Source organism: Sminthopsis crassicaudata, chromosome X (assembly GCF_048593235.1).
Source record: "Sminthopsis crassicaudata isolate SCR6 chromosome X, ASM4859323v1, whole genome shotgun sequence".
Classification (NCBI taxonomy): domain Eukaryota; kingdom Metazoa; phylum Chordata; class Mammalia; order Dasyuromorphia; family Dasyuridae; genus Sminthopsis; species Sminthopsis crassicaudata.
Window position 1 is genome coordinate 23597324 of NC_133623.1, and position 20518 is coordinate 23617841.

Consider the following 20518-nt stretch of genomic DNA (forward strand, 5'->3'; position numbering starts at 1 on the left):
TTTGTACACACTTGGGTTGTTTTATGGGCACACTGAGAGGCAAGTGACTGTAAATCCTGACCTTTTCTGCTCCCAGATTATATACTTTTATTCTATTTGGTCATAAGTGTTCGTCTCTACATTGAATAGATAATTAAATGACAAAAATATTATCCAAAGAGACAATTTATAGGAAGGAATTACCACTCAAAGAGCCAATGGACCATATGCAGAACCCTATGAGATATCATTAAAAAACACTTAAGATTGGACTTAAATAAAACTCCTAAATACTGGCATCATTCCCAATGTCACAGAGCTTACTGCTCAATGTTTTTCAAAGGCTGGGCCCACAATTCTACCCACTGGGTTTGCAGAATCTAAGCTTCTTGTGGGCAGGAACTTTTTGGTTTTTTGCCTTTGTATTACAGTTCTTACCATGGTGCCTGGCACATCTGAGGAGCTTAGTAACTGTCTTTGGATTGCACTGGATTGGGGATTCTCTCAGATGCAACTGGCATTTTTAAAGTAGGTTCAATCTCTTTCTTTGAAAACAAACAGCATCATCACTCTTTGAAGATCCATTAGCAAAAAGAATAGAAGCGGGCAAGGTGACTGTCCAAACTCATTGAGCTGCTTATGTTTTTTCAGCCCCATAGGGGAGGAATATGTGGTAAACAGGACTTACCCTTGGTATGGTCAGAAGGGAACTAGAGTTTCTCAACCCTTTTCAGTCCAGAATATACCTGTGGGATTCCTGAGATACTGTAGTTAAAGTCTCTCCTATTTAGCAGCCTTTCAGCCCATCCATGCCTCCTCACCCAAGCCATCCTCCCAGCTCTCTTCACTAAAAACACTCCTATGTCCTCTAATTGAAAAATCGGCTGAGAGGAGTGAGAAGACCTAAGATATCATTGCACTTTGATTTAGCCTGGAGGGGACTCATATTCTAGATTCAGCTCAAGAGGAATACTCTGTGCTAATTAGAGCTTGACTGAGAATAATTCAGTGATGCAAGAATCAAAAATATGGGATGAAAAATTGAACCTAACAGCTGTTGCAGTAACACAAGCTCCCCTTGACACATCAGAAGGGCAATCTTTCCATACGATTACATTTGCCTCAAATGCCAGTTGCCACATTGGCTCCATATATTCCTTTTTTGGCAGTTGTCAAAACCGGGTCTATATACCTCTAGGCTGTGATGTCTCCAACTCTCTTTCTTCCTTATCTTTGTCTTATTCAAGACCTATATACAGCAATCAGAAAGCTAGGTATGGGGGCAGGGAATGAGGGAGTGTTGTAACAGATACTAATCACATGCCCAAGGGTGTCTTTCCAACTCACAAGGGTATCTCAATATACTTTTTGAGAAACATTTGAGTTACAGCAGTTATAGACCACTGTGACCTTGGTTTGAGTGTGTTAATATATTCATATGTTTATATGTATACACATACATACTTTACTACACATACACTTATGTTGCCTATCCCCACCACTGACCTCAAAGTCTTTTAGGGGTATGGGATCCAGTTTGGATGAGAAGGATGAATAGGTATGTCGCTCTACAATTATTTGGACTGTGATAGGCAGGTCCTAGAGAAGAGAAAATGTGACAAGAAATACCAACTGACTTCCCAGACATCTCCTTATTCAATCCCCCCACATACCCCTGAAGCCCAGAAAGGTAATGACCTTCACAATGTGAAGGTGATGTCAACCAAGCAGGCCTCCCCAGTTGGTGGGGCACCTCACTGAAGGTGGTTTAGCCTAGAGCTCCTCTCCCTATAAGGTAATGAAAAGCCAGGAAGACACCAGAATGTATTTTATTAACACAGGCTTTTTAAGTGAACAAATAAATCACACCAACAAGAAAGCTCATGGTTGGTAAGATCACTGGTTAAATCTCCCATATTTTAAACAAACATATATGTCAAAGCTACAATTTCACAGGAGACAATGGCTAAGGCAGGAAAGAATAACAAACAACATATTCACTGGCTAATGGATCTGGTTGTAATAACTCTTAGCTCACAGAGACTCCTGTGCCTTAAAGACAAGATTACCGTTTGAAAATAGTCTCTGAGGGTAAGTCACTCCACCATAATGCAAGCCTAGAATGTGAATCCCACTCAGGAAAATGCAGGCACAGGTTCATCTTACTGCTGGTTCCAAAAGGTACACACGCAATGGTTCTGTGTGCGGTGTGTGGCTCATTGACGAGCTATGAAAGGCAGGAGTCCTTGGCAATCTTTCGGCAGGCCCCCTGCCACAACATTGTTTATACAAGATGACAGTTTACTCTCTGTTTCTGATTCCAGAACAAATGAATCACTAACTTAGCATATCCTTCACTTCTCCAAAGTAGCCTTAGGCTTCTCTGAATTCTGGTAAGCTGGCATGGCCTCCTACCAGAAGAAAGAAAGAGGGACTGGGTCTAAGGACCAAAAATGATGTGAAACATTAAACCCTAAGCAGACAAATTATTATGGTTGACAGTGAAGGCTTGAGAGGGATCCTAATGAATGAATGTGCTATTTATGCTTCTTGCCTCTAGACACTGACTTTCTTCTACTTTCCCACTTTAATCTTCAGCCAGAAGCGCTATTTGTTCCACAAAATACAAATATATTTCCAGGACCAAGTCAAAAGCAGTGGTGTTTCAATGTCTCCCATTTTCCTCTGCAGAAGGACTTATACTATGGCTGAAAAGTTGGCTCTTTATTTCACTTACCCAAGTGTAGGCTTTTATGTTTTGAATATTTTTTTTTCTAATTCTCTCAGTGAAATACAGCCCTCTTCCCTTGGAAGGATATAAAGTCAGCTGCATGGAAATGGGAGCTAGATTGCCTCTGGATATAAGCTATCTCTTCTCTAGCCCATTAAAATGTGCATGCATTCACACTGGGTTTGCTTTCCAAATTCTATCAGAAGAGAAAAAAGGAAAAGGAAAAAATTCTCAGTTTCTCTTTGTGTCCCTGTCTCTGTCTCTCTGTCTCCTTTTTCAACTTCCCCAGGCTTAAATTGCCTAAAAAATAATCATGGCTGGCCTGGGACATCAGTTATGACTAATTCTTGCTCCGCCCCCGACCCCACTCAAAAAAATAAAAAAAAGGCACACTTAATTTCTATTCAAAAAGAAACACCTTACTGCAAATCACAATTGGATTTAGGAGAGATTGGGGATGAAATAACAGCTCCAATACAAATGAGATTGCCAAGTGAGGGCGATTTATAAAAACATTAGGGTAATGAGAACAAGGCTCTTTGGCCTCTAAATCCGAGGCCAGTGAAAACCAACTCTTGGGTCCCTTCATACAACTCGGTCTAGTGCTCCCTTTCCCTTCTCAATATTTCTCCCATAGTACCATTTGTTACCATTTCTTGATCAAATATCTGCTATGGTGGGTAAAACCTTGAAGAATATGGCAAAGCAACTTCTGGAGATGGTAGAAAGCCTTCCTTCCAATCAGAAGGGGAAACATGCTCAGGGAGTTTCTTAATGGGGTGCATGTGTGTACGTGTGTAAATGTGTTATGTGAGTGTGCGAGTATGTATGTAAGCATGTTGATGTGTGTGTGTAAGTACTGAGCAAGTGGTGTTGGGAGAGTGGGGATGTATCCCTCTCTCCCTTCTTTCACTTCGGGACTTTCATGTTCCTCTGGCCAATCAAATAAAACAGAAGTCCTGAAAGGTAAACCAAGGGTGTTCCGGAAGCAGCAAACATAAAAGACCAGCCATAATGCACATGCACAGGGACATTCTCAGGGATGCACTTTTCACTCCTTTCCAGAAGTATGTATTTCTGAAAATCAGCTGCACATTCCTTCCACAGCACAAACAGAAGGAGGAGAAGGAGGAAGAAGCCCCCTAGAACAAAGATAAAAATAGAGAATTTGTAAGCGTGGTCTTTTCTGAAAACAAGCTAAACAAGACAAAGAGAATACTACTGATAACTAAGTTTCCTAGTTTCTATAACAAGTTTCCTAGCTTTATATTTGTTTACACACATACATTTACTCATATATGTGTACAGAGATACACACATGTATAACACACATGTGTGTGTTTTATATGTACATTGTCATATATGCCCACAGAGCCCCCCAGAAAATTATTCTGGGACAACATGAACAAATCATTTTCCAGATAATTGGCAACTATCACCAACTATATGAAGCATTGTTCCAAGTCACTAATAATAAGGAAAAGGCAAATAAGGATAACTCGGAGGCTTCAGCTCACATCCTCCAAGTGGCAAGTCCAATAAAAGCTAGAAGCCATCAAGGCTAGAGGGTCTGGGAACTGGAACAAGCATTAGAGAAAACAATTTGACATCACAGGAGAAAAGTCACTAAAGTGTTTTTCTGGTTTTATAGTTTTCCATTCCTTGGCAACAGAAGACCCCAGATTTCTAGCTAAAACAAACTTCATAGGTCATTTAATTCAAGTTAAATTCATTTTACAAAAGAAAAAAATGGGATTCATAGAGATTAAAAGGTTTGCTTGAGGTCATATGAGGCAGAACTTTATGTACTCTTTGTTCAGTGACTCTTGGGATGCTCTTGGGCACAAAGCAAAGGAAGACCTCACATAGACCAATAGATGTATTAAAATACTTTCTGTGCTTGCCAAAACTAGAAACAAGTAAAAACCCATTAACTGGATAATAATTGAAGAAATTTTCACATTAAGATCCCAATGGAATATTATTGTTCCATAAGAAACTACAGAAATAAGGGATTCAAAACTACTTGGGAAGATCTGCATTAACTGATACAAAATAAAGGAGGCAGATCCATTAGGACAATATACACCACTACAATGATATAAACAAAAACTACAATAAAGGGTATATGAACTTTGATTAATCCTAGTGAGCCAAGATCCTTTAAGGGACCAGGTATACAATGGATATATGCTGTCAGACCTATCTTTTGTTTCTACATCTTAGTCTTCATTAAAAAGGGAAATTCAATTGGAGAGGGCATTAGCAGAAAATAGCTATGAAGAAAAAATATCAGTGATATTTCATGGCATTTTCCCTAATACACTTTAGCTATATTTCTCCTTTACCCTTGCATTTGTATTTTTAATCCAATAAGCATTTATATTTTTAGTTCAATAAACATTTTTCCTTGCCTATGTTCAAGTAATATTTTCCATAGTAGAATGTTAAGTTTCTCCAGGTAGAAATTGTCATTTTTAAAATTTATTTTTATTTTCACCAGTTATGTGTAAAATGACTTTTTTAGTTCTACATGTACATTCTTTAAAAAAACATATTTCCTTATGAATTATGTTGGGAGAAAAAAATCAGAACAAAAGGGAAAACCCACAAGAGAAAAAAAAAGCGAACATAGCATATGTAGTTTTACAATCAGTCTCCAAAGTTCTCTCTTTGGATATGGTTGGTATTTTCTATCCAAAGTTTATTGGGATTGCTGAGAAGAACCAAGTGTGTCATAACTGATCATTGCAAAATCTTGCTGTTGTTGTGTACAGTCTATTTCTGGTTCTGTTTGTTTCATTCAGCATCAGTTCATGTCAATCTTTCCAGGCCTTTCTAAAATCAGCTCATTTGTCATTTTTATAGAACAATAATATTCCATTACTTTCATATACCATAACTTATTCAGCCGTTCCCCAAGCGATAGGCATCTTCTCATTTTCCAATTCTTTGACACTACAAAAAGAGCTGCTACAAACATTTTTGCACATGTGGGTCCTTTTCCCTCCTTTATTATTTCTTTGGGATACAGGCCCCAAATTATCATTTTTATCTTTGTATCTGTGGAATTCTAAAGCACCTTGCTATTTTAGATACTCAGTCACAGAGTCTTGAAAACAGAAATTCTACAAGCCCAGGCTTATCTTCATCTTCCTGGATGAAACTAATATTGTAAAGAGCTTTCCCTACCAAAATTAAATTGAGTAAACATTTATCACTGGCAATGGGAACACAAAGATGAAGACTCATTTCCTATCATTTCTGAAGAATCCAAGTTGTAATTGACACAAAGAGAGATGCATCAAAAGCATAATTATGCCTCGATATGCTTCCTATGATGATCTGAGTACAAGATGTTGCCTAAGGGAGATGTATGGTTAAAAAAGGAAGTGGGTGATATGGTGGCAAGAGTAAGAGATGAGATGAATAGTCTGGGCACTCCATTAGTGCCCGTGATTTGGAAAAAGGCCTAATGGAAGGCCTGTAGTACATTAAGTAAATATTCCATTGAACTGAAGATCTCTTTGAGAATATGAACCAATAGAAGGAATACTCCCATACCTAAAATCACAGATCTAAGGAAGAACTGAAAAAAAATCTCCCATAAATGAGTTTTGAGACAAAGCTGCTTGATATGAATGCTGCTTCATAGAGAAAAGAGTTATATCAAGATGTCAGCATAATTCACGTAGAAATGGGTTTCCTGCAGAAACAATGAGACTTCTCTACATTGTATATGCCATTCAGCAGCAATATGATCAGATGCCTAACTAATTGTTCAAAATACAACACATGTCCGATGTTGGGCAGGTAACAATGGAGGAAATAACACCTCTGCATTTTTTAATTGATATCTTTTTTATCCTCTCCTATCACAATTATTAGAAGGTGCTTGCTATCAAGAGAAAGACCCACATATAGAAAAAAATCTTATATTTGTTTCATTTAGGCAAAATTCTCCCCAAAGGTCTTCACAAGTCTTGCAAGTCATTCTGAATATGTTAAAAAAAAAAAACCTAGCCTCACTCACAAAATATCAAAGTTAACACCAAGCTAAAAGAAAGAATAAAAATCAGAAAAAAGTTAAGATATGCAAACTGTTTCTACCTGATCTATTTAAACAAGCTATTGATACAGAAAAATGGGATTTAAAAAAAGAAGTGATATCAATGTAAAATAATCACAACCAAAAAAGGAGGCCAACAAGCCCACAGATTGCGTAGGGCAGAAAACATGGGCTTTTCTTGCCAAGTTAGATGATATGGTAGACAAGGGCAACATCAGTTTAAAATATAAAGTCACTTATAAAATCTTATGCAGGAAACCAACACAGAAGAAGGAAAAACATTTCATGAGATCCAATTAATCCATATCATGCAGACAGCATTTAAGGAATAACTAAGTTGGGGGGGGGAAGAAAAAAAAATCAAGATTTCTATAGCAATTTCCTTCAACAATGACAGCCAACTTACTAAATCTGGAAACATGGAAGGCATGTCCCTGATGGGCTACATGAGGAGGTGGAAATGGCCCTAAAAAACTAAATGTGTGAAGAGTAACTGATCCAAACTAAATTTACGTAAGACAAGTCTAATGCTAAAGGTGACAAAATTGAGGGCCTTGAGAAGTCTATTTTCAAGATATTCAAAAGAAAGGAAAATAGTAAATACTTGGAAGGGAAATCATAGACATTATTAACACCAAAAAGAGAGATTGGTGATCTGAGTATCTACTGTCTCATATTTATGAGAACAATTTATATGTATCAAAGGCATCCATGATGAAAAGATGAGAAGGGAATACATGATTTTCTACAGCAAACCACATCTTTACAGTCCCATGCTTAGCTGAAATACAAACAACATAAAGTTCCAATGATTATTGTTTGGTTATTTTAAAAGTATTTGATTCAGAGGAAGAACATGCGATCTTAAAAATCTTTTCCCTTGGTCCATCCCAAGCATAAGTTAAAATATACCAGATTCCCTGATGGATGTAACACTAGAGATAACTTTCATAATCCTTGAACATTAAAACCAAAGTAATTTTTTAAAAAGTTTCATTTTCATGGGGGATGTCCAAGTTAGCATCCAAATGTAAAAGGGATAGATGCTGAGATGCTCCGGATGTAATCACTACAATGTGTTCTTGGGCAGCAGAACCGATCCCAGAACTCTAGGGAGTGAGTTCCCTAAGTGAGATGTGCAATTGCTCCAAAAGATCTAGCCTAATCATCTATACCAGAACAAATCAAAAGACTGAAGAATGCCTACTCTACATGTTGTGATATGCAGGTAGATGGACAGTGTCCAGAGCTGGTCCATCATTATCTGTGTATCTTAAACATATACTCTATGTGGATCATGAACTGGGTCCAGAGTAGTGTGTATCTTTGAGCAATTCTGCACTGCTTTTAAGGAATTAAGGACTTGGGTTTTTTGGCCACAGAAGATCAAAGCAGAGCAATAGGCCCAAGTTGGCAAGAACCAGAATTTCATTAGTGTACCCCCTCCCTATTATAGCATACAAGCATCCAGAGTAACCTGTAGATGTCTTGGAGACTAGCTGTATTGAACTTATAATAATAGCAGCAAATTAATGGAAATAATTATCATCAACTCGAATGAGTTTAAACAAGCACAAACAAGTTTTATAACCACCTGATGTAGTGTAAATCGTTCATAATTAGTTGGAACTCTTTCAAAATAATGAAAATGAATTACAGTTATAATAATACCAAAATTATTAGCAAGAACAAAATTAAAAGGGATAGAACAAAGTTTGGCAAGTTTTGACTTGTTTGAACTTCCTTGAAGCCAGTCATTCATGTTGGAACCCATATAAAAAAGTTTTCTAAGAATATGAGGAGCTTTACAGCAATGATCTTCATTATCACAGGTCTGAAGGAGCTTAAACAGGCCACAACTAGTCCAAATTAGCGTAAGTGGCACTGTTCCGATACACTCTGCTCTGAAATTTACTGCCTGGGTGACCTTGAACAAACTTCACCCTCATGTCTCTCTCTACTCTCTATCTGCGGCTGTCCCCCCTCTGTCTCTATTCTCTATCCCTTTGTCTGTCTGTCTGTTCCTATCTGTCTCTGGATTTGCACTAAATGACTTCTGTGGTCTCTGTCTCTTTCTCCTCTGTCTTTCTGTCTCTGTTTCTTTCTGTCTGTCTCTCTGTCTTTATGTCTCCGTTTGTCTGTCTGCCTCTGCCTTCTCTGTCTGTCTCTGTCTCTCTCTCTGGGGATTTGTACTAAATGGCCCTAAGGTCCCTCCCAATTCCAAATCTGCATTCCTCTAAATAGATCCATAACCCATACTGGTCTCCTAAGGGGCAGAGCCTGCTATGGAAAGTCCAAGTATTGCTGAGTTTTCCCTTTGTCTTAAACTAGTCCCTATCGTAGGTGCCTCCCCTTGTGGTCACTCTCTTCTCCCCAGTCCCCCTTCATGTACCCAACTGGGTCCCCAGTGGGCAGGAGCCACTCATTCTAGTGAATATGGCTGAGGCTGGGGAAGGGAACATTATGTAAAAATGCAACTCCTTGGGATTCCCCAACAATCCATATTGTCAGGGCTCGGACCAAACTCAAAGATGGCCATTTCCCTTGTCTCCTGACAAGGCACAGGATGGGGGCTACATAGAGCACGAACTCTGGTGAGACTGTGAAGTGAGATGAGGAGGCTACTAGTTTTTGGCATTTAGGGAACTGTACTATGTTCGAATTCTGCCACTTAAGAACTGTGTGTCACTTGGAGCAAATCTCTCACTTTCTAAGCTTAGTTTTTTCAGCTGTAAAAATTGGGATTTTTTTTTTTAGGGGGAGAGGAAGAATTTGTGATTTCATTAATGTAAAGAAATCCCCCTCTACCAATGAAAATCAGCCACTGCTCTGCAATTTGGAGTCTCCAAGAAGAAGTGAGGCCCTGAGAGGATAAGGGATTTGCCCAGCATCCCACAATCAGTATGTGTTTGAGGCTTAAGGCTGGCTCCCTTATGCCCCACCCTCTTTTAAATGCGCCTATGTCTTTGGCCTATGTTGGCAGGTTTGCCTGTGATAAAGGATACCAGGCTGCTGGGCTTCTTGGGTTGTGTACCTAATTCAGAGTCCTTGGATCACCTTCTTTGCCCAGTTTCTGCTCCTTATTTCTGCCAGTGTACTTGCTCATGATAGCCCTTCTCTTCCATCTTTCTTTTGCTTTATATATCATATCTATGGGTGGGAAAGCCATAAATTTAATTGTACGCAAAGTAAGGGTAACCAGGCTCTGAATGAGGATTTCTCCTATTAGAAAAATAAAGTGGATTTAGCATATAGCCATCTATTATATCTGCTCTGAAGCCTGGCAGGTTTTTTGGTTACCTCTGGTTTTCAGTTGTAGCCCAGATAGATAATGTTGCTGGACAGCTGAAGAATTACTTTATTAACTTACAACAGAACTGAGACAGTTGCTAACTCCCTGAGCTCTAAAGAATAAAAAGGTAGGGCCTGGGTTGTATTCATATTTGGCTTCCACACAGAACCTAGCATCGGGGTACACTGGGGCCTCAGTAAACTTACTGACCGTATGAACAAATGCATGCAGATGATTATAAGATGAGCTCCAGTCCCAGGAGACTAATAGGAAAGGGAAAAGTAAATGAATGCAGATTCAGATTCATCCAGTTGAACAAGCACTTCTTCACAACTGGGCTAGAGAGGCCGTGGTCCCTAAGCCCCAGAGTCAATCCTCAGGGAAGGAGTAATGTCAGCATTTGGAGAGCTGTGATAGCTGTGCTCTGGCACAAATAAACATCTAACTGGCCAAGCTCTGAGCCCCCGGTAGTATCTGAATGGAAAAATGAAGGTCTGAGGACAAGTTAATGGACTCAGAGTTGGAATACAAGCACAATCAAGTGGGAAATACTTGTGAGTGCATATTGATCTGTGTCAGACAGTCTGGCTGCCATCAGTGATCTTGGCATTGGCCAAATGCTGCCTCGGGCACAATCTGCTGCCTTAACGCTTCATTTTCCTAAGCCCCATCCCATTGCAGCCCTCAGTATTAGACAGCGCCCTAAGCAAGCTAGCCATAGACAAGCTGGCATTGTAGAGACTATGCCAGTAAGTCACCCTCAAAAGATGATGGTAGGGGAACTAGCCAGTCTCCTCTCACCTGATGACTTGGGTCAAGACTAGGACTAGCTGAACCAATCTAGAGATAAGAACCAGCCTCAAATTTGGCCCTGTATTGCATGAAAGTCACATCAATCCACACCTCTGGCTGGCAGCACTCCCGGGCTACCAGACAAGTCATGTGCAAAGCACTCTGAGGCGGCCCAGAAGCTGGAGACTTGAGAGTGTCAGGCAACTGCCAGAATAAACTGCCATCTTGTGAGAAATTCTCTTGTCACAACATCTCTGGGTCCAACTTGGCAATCCACGGGGCAAAGATCTGTCTCCAACACAAGAGCCCACCACTACCAGCAAGGATTCCCTCAAGTTCTTCCCTTGCATCGTCTTCTCTTCACCAATCCAAAACCGACTCCATCCCCAAATTACATGATTTCAAAAGCATCACATTGAAGCAGTGGGTCAAAAGATCACTGGCACTGGTTAAGTGGTTAAGTGTCCCACACGTGGTCAATGCACTGATTTGTTTTGCTGAACTATATCTCTGGGTTAAAAGGGAGGTTTTCTCAAAGAGAGAAGGGGTCATTAGAAAATGACAACAATCTTTTTAAAAAGAGCATTACTTGAAAAAAGGCCCGAGGTTTGAGTGCCAGCTCTGCCACCTCGCTATATGGCCTCTTCTGGGGTCCCTTCCAATGCCGACATTCTGCTTGACAGCTTAAACTCTCTCAGCCTCAGTTCCTTAGCTATAAGAACAAGAGGAATAGAGCATGTGCTCCTTTGAGGGCACAGACGTTTTGAAAACATGCCTACAATGTAGTTGGTGCTTAATAAGTGCTTGATAATTAAGAGGGGTTGGGCTCAATGATTTCTAAGTTCTCTCCAAACTAAAAACATTCCCATTTATTCATTTCAGGAAGGAGGAAATGAATTAGTATTACTCAATTCAGCATATACTGACCCATGCCAGAGGAAGCAATGAAGGTTTTTGCTGGGCTACTGTGGGTAAACAGCCTTGGAATGGAAAACTGTCCTGAACAATTCACAGACTTACCATTTACATAATCAGATACCAACTGGGCAGTTCATCCTCTACACTGATATGCTTTGGATTGCTTGGGCTTGAACAAGCAACAGTGAAAAGAGATTATGCTTTGAAAACATCAGCAAACCTCTAGCAGGAACCATTAGAGTGCTACAGTGTCACAGCTCATCCATTCATTCTTTCACTGGGTGAGGGGTGTCACTACTTTCCCAGATGCTTCCACACCTTGTGGTATCCGTGAACTCGTGTGAGTACCCCTCACAAGGAAGCAGCCAGGGAGTCATCCATGCCTCTTGGAAATCTGCCACATGGAGTCCTCTCCCATGCTACTGGCCTGCTTCTCCTTTTCTTGGCAAAGTGTATCAGTGCTCAAACATGCTTTGCTCTTGCTACAAGGCCAGTACATCTTCTTTTCAGGTCATCCAGGCCTCTGAGCAGGATATTGAAAGTGGCTTGTCTGAGGCCATATGGCTAATGAGATGTTAGATTCAAGGTATAGACTCAAGTCTCAACTCCAAATCTAGTGATCTACCCATTCTCCAATCCTGTCTTTTTATAAGAATTATATCTTGACTTTGCAAAAATTACTAGAAAGTTCAATGAAAGTTTTGTATTATTTCTAAACCAGGATATCTATTAAAACAAAATTGACTAACCATGTCATGTTCATTCTTTTTTTTTTCCACACGTGTCTGATTCTTCATGATCCCTTTTGGGGTTTTCTTGGCAAAGATAGTAGAGTAGTTTGTCATTTCCTTTTCCAGCTAATTTTACAGAGGAGGAAACTCAGGCAAACAAGGTAAAGTGATTTGCCCAGGATCACACAGCAAGTAAGTATCTAAAGCTAGATTTGAAATTGCATTGTCTTTCTGACTTCAGTCATGGCACTCTATCCACTGCAGTGCCTCCCAACTGTCCTACTAAACTGCAGTCCACTTGAAGTATGCTGGGAGTCAGGTGACAGGGATTCTAGTTCCGTCAATGCCATTCCACAAATACATCACCTCAAGTAAGGCTCTTAACCTCAGTGGCCCTCAGTTCTCTGATTTATTAAAGAGATTGAGAACCCCGATTCTTTGTGCCTTATAGATAGTGTGGGTATGAACATGAAACCAAAGAACATAAAATATCGGAGCCGGATGTGACCTTATGGGTCACATATATGAATATTCCAACTACCCCTTCATTTTCCATGGGGGAAAAAAAAAACTGAAGTCAAAGGCAGGAAAATGATTTGCCCAAATCCCAAGTAATTAGTGACAGAGATGGAAAATTTAAAACTGTTAAAACACTGCAGTGTCCCATAAACACAAGATATTCACAACAATACTTTTAGAAGCCAGATTAAACACATGTCAACAACATTAAGTCTGTGACAACAGTGACTCAGGTGTATCTAGCATATGAGACTTTGCCTCAAATGACCTTATGAGGTCAACAAGATGAGTAATTCTGAGCACAGATCTGGGATTTCCTTGGTACCGGGGACCTCCGGATAAGGACACTTTTTTCAATGATTACCTGCATCTATTCTGCAACTTAAATCTTAGAGGAAAGTCCAAAGCATATAGTTCAGGTCCACACAATCATTATAAAAAGTGCCAGGACTTGAAGCAACAGTCTTTCTGACCCTCTGTATCCCCTCCCTCATTCCTTCTCAGTATTGATATTACAATTTCATTTTACAGGTAAGAAAAGAAACCGAGAGATGGGAAGTGGGTTGCCTAAGTTCACAGAGCTAGAAAAAGCCTAAGCAGGACTTCAGATGAAGGTCCTTCACTTCCCAGATGGAGTGTTCTTTCCACCCCCATGTCATCACCCACCGAAGCACGCAGAATTTAGGCATGGAATCTACCCTTAATAAACACCTGGTGATACCTTGATAAGACAACTGATTAGAGAGAAAGTTCTTCCCCCTTTTGGGAATCATGTACAGCTTTGGCAGCCATGGGAAGCTCAGGGACCCCTTCTTGGTGTCATGTTTTGAAATGCATAGGATTACAAAAGAAATGGATTGTGTTGAAATATAGTTATCCAAATATTTAGGAAAAAAACAAAGTAAGTTCAGGGTACCTAAGTTTAGAACCCCTGGACTAAAAAGGTCTTTCATTGTTCCCCAGACCCCAGTGTCAGGCCTGCACAATGTCCGAGTAGGGCATTAAAAACTCATTAATAGCAGCATTATTTATTTCACAGTGTACCTTGGCAGACTTATTTATCACAGACTTCCTTTTAAGCTCTGCCACTAGACAAGGGTGTGAGTTTTAGAACTCAGATAAATCTAAATCACGTCCACCCCAGGGGACCTGTCTTGTGCCTGTGGCCCCCCCTCCCTCCCACCCCCGGCATGAGATACTGTTCATTTTGTTTGTTTCATGGCAAAAAGAAATTCCATTCTGATGAAAGTCATTAGCCGAGGGTTAAGTGTTATCTGCCCTAAACACTGCTGACCAGGATAATGTAGGGGACCACCTGGAAATAAGGGTCACAAATAAATAACTTATATTGTATATGATGGACATGGACATAAAGTACCAATTAATTGGCTATAACAAAAATTACTCTGTATGCACAACTCCTGTGTGTGTGTGTGGTGTGTGTGTGTGTTGTGTGTGTGTATAAATGGCCACCCATTCTTTACAAAATACAATATATTGATAAGGAATGTAATTAAGCCTTTATTGCTTGTGTAATTTAAAATGAAATTAATTGGCTAGCAAGTGAGGCTTGGTAAGCATTCTTCTTGACAATCAATTTCTAATTTCATTAACATACAATACCTACTGTAACGGACTAAAATAAAATGGTCCTCCTACCGGGCATGAGACAAAGAACTGATAAAAATGAATTTGCAACCTCTCTCTTAAAATTTAAGATTCCGTTTAGCAGGCATTTTCTTCCTTTCCACATTTGTTGGCAGGTAATACAACAAGTATATATAAATGACGTTTATATGTTGCTTTAAAGTTTACAAAGTTTTTCACATGATATTTTACTATCTGGGGAAAGTCAGTTAAGCTACTTGAGCCTCAGTTTCCTCATCAATAAAAAAGGGGAGTTGGATTAGATGATCATTAAGATCCCTTCCACTCTGAATCTCTGACCTTGTGAGACACATTAGTTTTAGGAGAGATGTGCTAGAAATAGTATCAATGTTTTACATATGGAAACTGAGTCCTGGAAAGAGGAAATGACTTGTCATATCTAGGTGAAAGGGGGAGGGGTGGCAGAAGGCAGGGCAGGAAATGGTCACATGTTCATAAACAGACAAAAATTTTCCTGATCAAGAGCTACCTTTGCATGTTTTATTTAAATAGATGTATAAACAATCTGGCAGAAGTACCAAATGAGCTATAAGAACCTCCAGTTTCAAAGGAATTCTGAGGAAGGAGAGGTCACTGTGAATGGGGTGGGGAAGACAGAGTTGAATCTGAGCAGGTGAGGCCTTGAAAGACAGGTGGAAAAGAGGGAGGAAGGCCTCCTATGCAGGGGAAACAGAAGGAGCATTTGTTGGTAAAGACAGGGCCTTCCTTCCTTCCTCTGGACTCCTCTATTTCTGTCCAGAGCACTGCCATCTTCTCAACCACCGGTGTTCAAAGCATCCCATCAGCTTTGCTCCCACTCTTTTCCCTCATCTATCACATGCAGACACCAAACACTCCCCACTTGATACTCTCAGTTTCTCTAGGATCTGGGTCCTCTTATTAATCGCCATTATAACCATATAAGTTCTGGAGTATAGGATCTCCTCTCTGGACTCCACAGCCTTCCTGTCCCTCCCATCTGCGTTCCCCACTGTGACCAGATTCACCCGACAGCAGCAAAAGAATGCTGGGCCTGAAGTCAAGAAAGGCACTGACCTGAAATCCCCCCCTCTCATGTTCTCCCCCATCTCTGCCAAATACTCATCTAGCCTCTGCCTGGAACATTCAGGATGTGGCCACAGTGAGTCATATGACTTCAGGGTCCTCATCTGGAAAGCCAAGATTGATAGAATCCCTTTTTTTTTTTTTTTTTTAAGTGACTTGCCCAGGTCCCACAGCTAGGAAGTGTTAAGTGTCTGAGACCAAATTTGAACTTGGGTCCTCCTGAATTCAAGGCTGGTGCTCTATCCACTGCGCCACCTAGCTGCCCCTAAGATTGATAGAATCCTTAAAGAGATCACAAGATCATGCATATAGAGCACCTTGGAAATACTAACAGTACTATCTTTTTAGAGTATCGCTCTAATCTGGGTTACTTCCCTATCCTAAAACTTTCTACCAGCCTGCTTTGCCCATCTGACACTTCTTTTCATGTTCTCTATGTTCTAGTTAAACTGAGTTCTGTCTTCAAAAATGTGAAGCTATGGAAAGTAGGGAAAGAAGAGACAAAAGGAGGGAGGGAGGGAGAGAAGGAAAGAGAGAAGGAAGGAAGAAAGGAAGGAGGGAAGGAAAGGGAAAGAAGGAAGGAAGGAAGGGAGGGAGGGAAGAATGGAAGGAGGGAGGGATGAAGGGAGGGAAGAAGGAAGTAAAGAAAACTCAATTGCTATTAATCATATTATTTTCTAAAAACTATGATTCCATTTCCATTCAGCTAGGCACATACATCAGAGACTGAATCTAAAAAGTCCTTTTACAGGGTACATCTATAGCAATATAATCTTTGACAAACCCAAAGATACCAACATTAGGGGATAAAAATTCATTATTTGGAAAAAACTGTTGGGAAAACTGGAAATTAGTATGGCAGAAATTAGATATGGATCCACACTTAACACCATATACCAAGATAAGATCAAAATGGGTCCATGATTTAGACATAAAAAATGAGATCATAAATAGATTAGAGGAACAGAGAATAGCCTACCTCTCAGACCTGTGGAGGAGGAAGGAATTTATGACCAGAAGAGAACTAGAGATCATTATTGATCACAAAATAGACGATTTTGATTACATCAAACTAAAAAGTTTCTGTACAAACAATACTAATGCAAACAAGATTAGAAGGGAAGTAACAAATTGGGAAAATATTTTTAAAGTTAAAGGTTCTGACAAAGGTCTCATTTCCAAAATATATAGAGAACTGACCCTAATTTATAAGAAATCAAACCATTCTCCAATTGATAAATGGTCAAAGGATATGAACAGACAATTCTCAGATGATGAAATTGAAACTATATCCACTCATATGAAAGAGTGTTCCAAATCACTACTGATCAGAGAAATGCAAATTAAGACAACTCTGAGATACCACTACACACCTGTCAGATTGACTGAGATGACAGGAACAAATAATGATGAATGTTGGAGGGGATGTGGGAAAACTGGGACACTGATACATTGTTGGTGGAGTTGTGAAAGAATCCAGCCATTCTGGAGAGCAATTTGGAACTATGCCAAAAAGTTATCAAAATGTGCATACCCTTTGACCCAGCATTGCTGCTATTGGGCTTATATCCCAAGGAAATACTAAAGAAGGGAAAGGGGCCTGTATGTGCCAAAATGTTTGTGGCAGCTCTTTTTGTTGTAGCTAGAAACTGGAAGACGAATGGATGTCCATCAATTGGAGAATGGTTGGGTAAATTATGGTATATGAAGGTTATGGAATACTATTGCTCTGTAAGAAATGACCAGCAGGAGGAATACAGAGAGGCTTGGAGAGACTTACATCAACTGATGCTGAGGGAAATGAGCAGAACCAGAAGATCGCTGTACACTTCAACAACAATACTGTATGAGGATGTATTCTGATGGAAGTGGATATCTTCAACATAAAGAAGATCCAACTCACTTCCAGTTGATCAATGATGGACAGAAACAACTACACCCAGAGAAGGAACACTGGGAAGTGAATGTAAACTGTTAGCACTACTGTCTATCTACCCAGGTTACTTATACCTTCAGAATCTAATACTTAATGTGCAACAAGAAAATGGTATTTACACACATATATTATATCTAGGTTATATTGTAACACATGTAAAATGTATGGGATTGCCTGTCATTGGGGGGAGGGAGTGGAGGGATAATTTGGAAAAATGAATACAAGGGATAATATTATAAAAAAATTACTCATGCATATATACTGTGAAAAAAAATTCTAAATAAAAATAAATAAATAAATAAAAAGTCCTTTTGCTTTTTCTTTCTTTCTCCTTTTGAAATCTTATTTCAAAAGATGTTAGAGGCTCTGATAACAAATTATTCTTAAGTTACCTAGTTTAAATTAGAAAGAGATGCCTTAAATAATCCTAAGGAAAGTAGTGTGATAGGGCAGATTATGTAATCAATTGGTTCTTCAGCACTTGAAATCGTTCCCTAAAACTGAGTTGGATGCCCATCAGTTGGGGAATGGCTGAATAAGTTACAGTTTATGAATGTTATAAAATATTATTGTTCTATAAGAAATAATGAGGATGATTTCAGAGAGGCCTGGAGAGACTTACATAAACTGATGCTAAGTGAAAAGAGCAATTAGAGGATATCATTGCACATGCCAACAGCAAGATTATGCAATGATCAATTCTGATGGGCGTGGCTCTCATCAACAGTGACATGATTTAGGCCAATTCCAATAGACTTGGGATGGAGAGAGCCATCTGCACCCACAGAGAGACTGTGGGGACTGAATGTGGATCACAACATAGCATTTTCACTCTTTTTAATTGTTGTTTGACATTTAGGGGAGAGGGTGGGGAGAATAGAGGGAAAAAATTAGGACACAAGGTTTGTAAGGGTGAATGTGGAAAATTATCCATGTATATATTTTGAAAATAAAAAGCTTTAATTATAAAAAGAAATAGTTCCCTAAGCTGCTTTTGACATCTGCACCAAAAGGAGGAACGAAAGAATACCTCCTTGAGCAGTCTTATCAACTTAGAAACAATTGGTCCATTGAGGAAACATTCCTTAAAGGCCCACTGTCTTGTGAAGGCCCCTGGGTTATACCTCAGTAGAGTTAAAGCAACATGAAGAAGGCCCAGTTGCAGCCAGGGCTAGTGAGAGATCAAAGAATATCATGCCCTGATCTTAAAAACCAGGGTACTAGGGCCCTGGGAAGCTAAATGATTGCCTAAGTACCCACCAAAACAGGGTATGTACACAAATGATCTCAAGACAAAATGAAAGTGATCAGTTCATAAGAGAGGTATAAACAAAATTCCTAAGAAGAGATTCTTTCTGAAACCGTCAGTAAGCATCATCTGTAATAGGGATCAACTGGAATCGTTCTCAGTAAGATCAGTAGTAAAACAGGTGCCCAGTGTCCTGATGCTTTCTCCACACCCACTTACTAAATTTGTTCTTTAAAAAGGCCTGGAAACTAATTCAATTTTCATTTTTGTCTATTCCTTGACCCTCTGAAAGAAGTAGAGCCAGGGGGGCAGAGGTGGCCTGCAGTAGACTCGTGCTGGCCCTAGAAGAGGGATAGCACAGCAAAGGGACCCTGGGAGAGGCAGTGGGCAGGGAGAAAGCCCATATCCTCCTCAAGAACAATGACACCTGAAGCAAAGCCTTGCTGCCTCCATACTGGGTAAAGCTCTGAAGTCAGTCCATACTAGTTCAGAATCAGTGATGATAATTCCTATATGTGCTGAGCTAAGGTTTACACATATTCTACCTGTGAATAAAGGGTTTGTCAAGTAAATTCGTGCTACAGATAAAACTGAGTAGATTCCTAACTTCCTTAAGAGAAGGACCTTTTCTTGGACACTTAAGAAACAATCACTTAACCAACCTGGCTGGGTAAGTCATTGAACCTCACAATGCCCAAAGCAACTCTGCAAGACTAAGAGGCTGCCAGCCTGCACTGAAAGAGGCACTTTATTTGTCTGAGAGTTCCATATCTCGTGGAAATCCTGGATCCAAGCCCTACTCTTCCTCATTAAAGCAGGACCAAATGACAATCCAGAACAGCAGAAAGAGGACTAAGCTTAGAAGCTCAGAATCTCAGCTCTACTAGCATTTACTAGCTGTGTGAACTGGGGCAAGTCCTTTGGCTTTCATCATCTTCAAAAACAGGATCAAAATCCTTGTACTCTTTCTCCCATAGTTCTTGAGGTAAAGAAAGGTCATTGTAAACCATAAAGTCCTATGGATGACCTAATACTATTAATCTTCCTGGCTATACTGGCTTAGTACAAAGTACTAAGTTGAAAGTGCTTCATTCAAAGTATAGGATGTACCCACAGAATGAAAACATAGTGCTGTGAGCTTCACAGGCTCTTATTTCACCTGCATCAAACAGTCACCTGGGAGGTGGGGTCTATGAGTACTGTCATCATTATCATTTTACAGATGAGGACTTCAAAGCTCAGAGAGGTTCCCATGACCTTCATCTAGCTAGAAAGCAGAAGAGGCCGGATTTGAAGGTAAGAGTTTACCATTTTATCCATTGATCTTCCTCATCTTTCCACACAGGCTTCGTTGGCATGGGCATCCCCAAGTGGATAGAATTATCTGAATAGTGATGTTATTGCTGACAAAAGTGAAGGTCAAGAACAGAATTGGGGCCCATTTGGGCGCAGCATGTGCTTTCCTCTCATTTACCACTCTCTGGCTAGGGCTGAGATGCACTTCCTTATCTTATCTCACCACCTTCTGAGAACTACCTCTCCCAGGGCTCAGAATGGAGATGTGGCTTTTGTAGGAAGTAAGGCCAAGGC

At 39.9% G+C, this 20518-nt stretch overlaps 1 protein-coding gene across 2 annotated transcripts in view; it reads right to left on the bottom strand.

The window, feature by feature from the left end:
• Nucleotides 1-1793: 1793 nt before the first annotated feature.
• Nucleotides 1794-20518, bottom strand: part of LOC141548414 (transmembrane protein 182-like) — a 55555-nt gene continuing 36830 nt past the window's right edge. For both annotated transcript variants that reach the window (XM_074277282.1, XM_074277281.1), the window contains one exon: nucleotides 1794-3852. In XM_074277282.1, coding sequence (XP_074133383.1) covers nucleotides 3620-3852 — 233 coding nt within the window. In that variant the 3' untranslated portion in view covers nucleotides 1794-3619. The remainder of the gene's footprint in view (nucleotides 3853-20518) is intronic.